The sequence below is a fragment of the Hippocampus comes genome, unplaced genomic scaffold (genome assembly GCF_001891065.2).
Source record: "Hippocampus comes isolate QL1 unplaced genomic scaffold, H_comes_QL1_v1.1 scaffold71, whole genome shotgun sequence".
Lineage (NCBI taxonomy): Eukaryota > Metazoa > Chordata > Actinopteri > Syngnathiformes > Syngnathidae > Hippocampus > Hippocampus comes.
In genome coordinates this window covers 114,948-120,292 of record NW_017805932.1, presented here as the reverse complement: position 1 = coordinate 120,292, position 5,345 = coordinate 114,948, and the positions used below count along the sequence as shown (strand labels likewise).

General features: G+C 41.2%; 1 protein-coding gene across 3 annotated transcripts; it reads right to left on the bottom strand.

The window, feature by feature from the left end:
• Positions 1-2,088: 2,088 nt before the first annotated feature.
• On the bottom strand, positions 2,089-5,345 carry tpd52 (tumor protein D52). Of its 3 annotated transcripts, none has more exons than XM_019890210.1 (4): positions 5,299-5,339; positions 3,758-3,799; positions 2,753-2,801; positions 2,089-2,658 (listed from the first exon to the last, which is right to left on the bottom strand). In XM_019890210.1, the coding sequence occupies exons 1-4, from the start codon at positions 5,334-5,336 to the stop codon at positions 2,548-2,550; spliced, it is 240 nt and encodes a 79-aa protein (XP_019745769.1). In that variant the 5' UTR covers positions 5,337-5,339; the 3' UTR covers positions 2,089-2,547. The 3 variants fall into 3 exon arrangements, 2 of the variants coding, with proteins under 2 accessions (XP_019745769.1, XP_019745770.1); XM_019890211.1 differs by having other exon boundaries at positions 2,768-2,801; XR_002170614.1 differs by lacking the exon at positions 3,758-3,799 and having other exon boundaries at positions 5,299-5,345.

Sequence of the window (5,345 nt, the reverse complement as noted above, 5' to 3'; positions counted from 1 at the left end):
AACCAGACCACGGTTCATCTGCCATATTGTCAATGTCACAGGCACAGTTGTTTATTGTCAACATCCAGGAATCAGACCGCACCTCTTTGTCTTTTGTATTGCCGCAGGTAGGAAATAGACCAGGCCGCATTCCTTCATTTGTTGTTGATCAAGATCGCTGTCTCCAGGAAATAGACAGAGATCAAATTATGTCATTGTCAATCCAGGAAATAGACGACACCACGGTTGGGTTGCACTGAAAGGAGCGGAAGATGATGAACTTGTTTTTGGTGGCTGTGCAACTCCACGTCGTGGGGCCTGGTAAGTGCACAACCAACCGGCAAATCTCCTTAATCACCTTCCTTTTTCACAATTTGTACTGTTTAGGAAAAGTTGCTTCACCCAGCACTCGGAAATACATCAAGATTAGAATTAGCATTGCAACAATTTTGCTGGAAAATGTCCGAAACAGAGTTTACCAATTTAAATTTATAAAATATATCAGAGATTGAATAACTTCGAACCGTGCCCCATTTAACACTGCGGGTGACACCTGCGTGAGTCTGCTGACGTCAGAGGCAGAAGAAAGCACGTTTCCCCAATGAGGGTGTATCTGCCCTCGCCTGGTCTGTTACTTGAATATTTTTTTTTATGTTTTAACGCAATATGAATCGGTTTCAAGTGGCGAAAATAGGTCGAGAACCAATCTCGGAACGTTCTTGGACGCTGAAAATGTCTGACAAGTGACAAACTCTAGGTGCCTTTTCTTCCCTCGGAGAGCGCAAGCAAACCCCTGCGGCGTCAGCAACTGGTAAGCGTGCACAGTTCTTGTTTGCCTTTAGCAAGTGATTATTAAGGCTTGTAGCTTCGGAAAAAAAAATTGAACCAGTACTGTCCTTAAGTTGAAGAAGCACTTATTCATCTCTTTGGCTTGATGACGTCCTCCAACAAGGGTGAAGGAAAGGTGGCTTTCCCAAGGGGCACTTTGATGCTACTTTTGTTCTCTGCCTCCTTCTAGTGTTTAAAATCCGAACTGCATCTAATGTGCACTTTTTCTCAAATAATATACTATATATTCTGTATACATCAGAGGCAATTGCTCTAAGACTGCAAGGGAAGCTGAGCTTCCCCTAAAATGTCAAAAACATAAGTGATCAAATATATGTGTGTACATACAAATGTGTGTACATGTCATTGACTAAATATGCGCGACAACTCCCTCAACTTTTGTTCCGAATAAGCTTTTTATTACTAGTTACGATGCGACTCTCTTCTCATTCATTCCCGCAGCTTCACTGTGCTTTAAACTGTGTGGACGCTGAGCGTCTGCAGTACGGACGCTGGGCGTCGAGAGAGTTCATGCTAGGTTGTCCCAATGCATTGAAACGAGACGATTCATTGGATAAATGCTGGTTTTGTCCCGCCTACCGGACTCTCAGCGTCTCTGGGAGTCTATGGACAGTGGGCGTTTATGGGCTGGCCCAGAAGCTGAGCTTTTCTGCATGATGATTGGATGATATGTCTGAGGCCAAATCTCTTTTTGATTGACAGCGAAATGAGCCAATCACCGATCTTTTGGTGTAGGCATCCGTGGAAGCATTTTTCAATTCTCATTCTGTTCTGAGTTGAACTGGAGACTTCTTCTAATCATTTAAGCGACTCTCTTTGTTGAAAATGACTAGCGCCAAATGAATCTTTTATTTCTGGTGGTTTTTATTGTAGTTGCTTGTGTTCGCAGACTGACTTGTATCACCACAGGGTCACGGATCATTTTCTTGAAAAGGAACGGAGAGTAGAATTCACGCATAAATAAATAAATAAACGGACGTGAAATAATAAATACAACAGAACACATCACATAAAACATTGACAATAATACAATATGAACTATTCCAACATACTCCTTCACATAAATGATTCTATTCTGATGATGGAACAGTACTGTATTTGTATTTTGTTTACAATATCGATAGAAACCATTTTTAAATTATGAGTACTTAAAATAGTTCATTTCCGTGAATGAATTTATAAATTCTATTGTAAAAGTACATCTTGATCGTTTTTTTTTCTGGTTTGAGGTTCATTTAAAAAAAAAAAATGACAACAGTAGAGCAGTTTAATATTTTTATTTCTTTTCAACAAAATCCATGAGAGACTTGTATTAAAAATATCTTTAAGCGCACTGAGGAAAAAGTATTTTATTTTGAAAGTCAGGCAGTGTCACTGTTAAACAATAAGTTTATAGTTTTACAGTGTCTGGTTAGTAACAAAGCAACCTTAACCAAGAGTGTTCCAATGTTCACTTTAGCTTCACTCCACATACTGTGTGTGCGTGCATGCATGCATGCGTGAATGTTTTAAACTTAGATAAATAAAGCTGATTTGGCCCCGAAAGTGAACTAAAATGTGTGTGCGTGCGCTGTTAAGCCGAGGGAGCGTGTGGCGGCAAAAAGCGATGTCAAGAGGTTTCGCGGTTTTAACGAAGGCATGTTGCTGTCACCTTTAAAGACTTGTAGAGGGGTGACAATGTGGGAGGTTCAAAGGTCAAGGGATGGGGGGGTCACAAGGTCAATGCAAGGGTGTGTCTAGGTTGGTGGGCGTGTCCTGGTGCTGAGCCTCTGCGTCGTCGGGAACGTTCATCTGCTCGCTGGCATCGATCTCCGACGGGCTCATCTTGTTCTGAAACAGGAAGTCGAATTTTGATTTAGATCTTACACATCGTTAACGCTGGAGTTTTTTTTTTTTAATTGTTTTTTTTTTTTTATTATAATACCTTCCATGTTCCCACCTTCTCCTCAAATGACTTGAATGAGGGAGTGTTCCTGGGAAGAAAAAAAAAAAAGCCAATCAGGGATTGCATCTTAAATTTTGTAGAGCTTTGCTTAAAAAAAAACAAAAAAACGAGTTGGGAACTAGTAGGGAAAGTGACATTTTTGGTGGAAAAGAAAACTACATACAAATGAATTGGAGGAACAACAACAAAAACGGAACATTTTAGAATATTCAAGAAATAACGTTTTGTGCTGCTTTTCTATTCATATTATTGTTACATCAATTGACATATTTTGGGGTGAAAGAAGTTGAACTGAAAGTGAAATGCATCGCCAACAAATTTACAATTATTCTATTTAAAAATTAAAATAATGAAATAAATAAGACAATTTTAGCATTTTCTTTCTTTTGTGTGTGTGTGTGTGTCGCTGTTATTGCAGAAAATTTCCAAAACAAATCTTTTAAAAAATAAATAAAATGTTGATACTTCAAATATTGGCATATATGTATGTCAGTGTATAATTTTCGGTAGTGTAAATCAAATTTCTCGCAGCAATAATTTTTTTTTTGTACGATTTTCAACTAAAGTGCCTATGTTGAGATTCATTTTGTAAAAACCAAGCTCAATTTGACTTTTAAAAAATAGAACAGGTAAATGTTTGTACAATTTACAACAATTATTTGAAACTACGATTTTCTAAAAAATATATATTTTTGGAAAAAAATAATTGATGCTGAACCTGTTTTCGAATGTCACAATCAGGCAATATGAATCATACAATTTCTCCAAGGAACAAAAAAAAAAAACGAAACACTTTTGGGACATTTTTTGTACAATTTCCCATTAGATTGCATATATGATTTATTTTCCTGGTAAAATGGAAATGGAAAGCTTTTAAAAAAGGTAGCGTGCATGCATGACGAAACCAAATGTGCACTTCAACGGAACTTAGCTGACCAAATCAAAATCAAATGTGCGGCGGACACACGATGGTGTCCTTCTTACCTCATGACAGGCATACTAGCCGAGTGCTGCAAAGAGCGCTTGCTAGTCGGCAGCGTTAAAAAGAAGGGTGGGGGGCATTAGTGGTCATTTCACAACGCCAGTCGGCACACTTTTACTCCACGCGCAGACACGGCGACATCCTATTAAGACTGATTGTGAGTGAGCGTGTTGATCCTTGTGTATTTTTGCGGGGGGAGGGCATTCCAATTACCCCCCTTGCACATGTCATCACAAAAACACCCGCTGCCCCTTATGGAAGACCCCCTCCGCGCCCCCCCCCCAGTCAGCAGCTTGCATGTGGTTGCATTTCAGAGTAATCATCAGCTTTGAGGAGCCCGCTAATCTTGTTTGCGCTTTGCTAATCCACGGAAGAAGGATGACAGCGGAGAAGTTGGATTAGCTCGCTTGGGAGGCGGGGTTGGGGGGGTGTTGGTGATTGGGAGGGGGGTAGTACCCGAGTCTCGGCGTTGGCAGGTTCTTACTGTGGGATTAAGCCGGAAACAATTAGCGAGAGTCGTGGCGGTTTGGTTTTAAAATATATATATATATAAATAAATAACGACTCATGGAGGCCATGCCAGTAATGAAGATGCACGGCATCGATGAGTTGCCATCGGCTGAAGACGAATAAACACCTCCTAGCAATGGACGCCCCCCCCCCGCCCCTTTTAACATCAAGAAAACAAAAAATGTTGCCTCTGTAAGGATCAAATAAGACGCCCTCATTCACAGATGGAGGTTTAACAGTTAACTCTGTTGCCAACCAAACCGACGCACGGAATCATCTGGTCACTCGGTGAGACTTGGTCACTCGGTGGCCTGCCGTCGAGGTGGTCGAGTGAGTCCGTTTTTTTTGAATTGGTTGGTCGGCTAGTCTAGTAAGTCGGTCATTGAGTCTTTGGCAACGAATCACTTGATCAGTCGAGCCAGCTGAGTTCATTTCTGGCGTGGTTGAAAAAGAAAAAAAATCTGTCGAGTTAACCGGCAAGCTCAGTTAATCGGTTGGTCAGTTTCAGCAGTTTATTTGGTCCGGTGAGTTAGTTAGTCCATTTAGCTTTTTGGCTAGTTTGAAAGATGAGATTGCCTTCGTGTTCATCCATGTTTTTGTTCCGACCTGCCTTAATATTTCTATTTATTATTATTATTATTAAAAAAATTTAAACAACCTCTCTTTGTAGTGCTAACAAGACACCCCGAGATACTAGTTGAGTTATTAGTATGTACGAAATGTCCCCTTCCATGGGAGGAGCATGCTAAGTGCTCATCAATCACAAAAGAGCAGAGACGGGAAGCAACACGCCATCTCCCCCACGGTCGAAATTCCAGCTTGGTTAAAAAAAAAAAACGAGTGGAAATCAACCCCGTCGGTCGGCAGGAGGGCAAGTGCCCATCAATCACAAAAGAGCAGAGACGGGAAGCAACACGCCATCTCCCCCACGGTCGAAATTCCAGCTTGGTTAAAAAAAAAAAAAACAAGTGGAAATCAACCCCGTCGGCCGGCAGGAGGGCGTGACCGACGCGGCGTTTGCTCGTTAGCTCACCTGACGTCTTCCAGCTTGCGGCTGAGGGCCGAGCTCATGGGGGGGAA

Coding starts and splice junctions, on each gene's coding strand:
- tpd52 (XM_019890210.1), bottom strand. CDS start 5,336: ATGAGCTCGGCCCTCAGCCGCAAGCTGGAAGACGTCAG. Junction 3,800..5,298: donor CGCAAGCTGGAAGACGTCAG/GTGAGCTAACGA, acceptor GCTGCCGACTAG/CAAGCGCTCTTTGCAGCACT. Junction 2,802..3,757: donor GCTAGTATGCCTGTCATGAG/GTAAGAAGGACA, acceptor TTTTCTTCCCAG/GAACACTCCCTCATTCAAGT.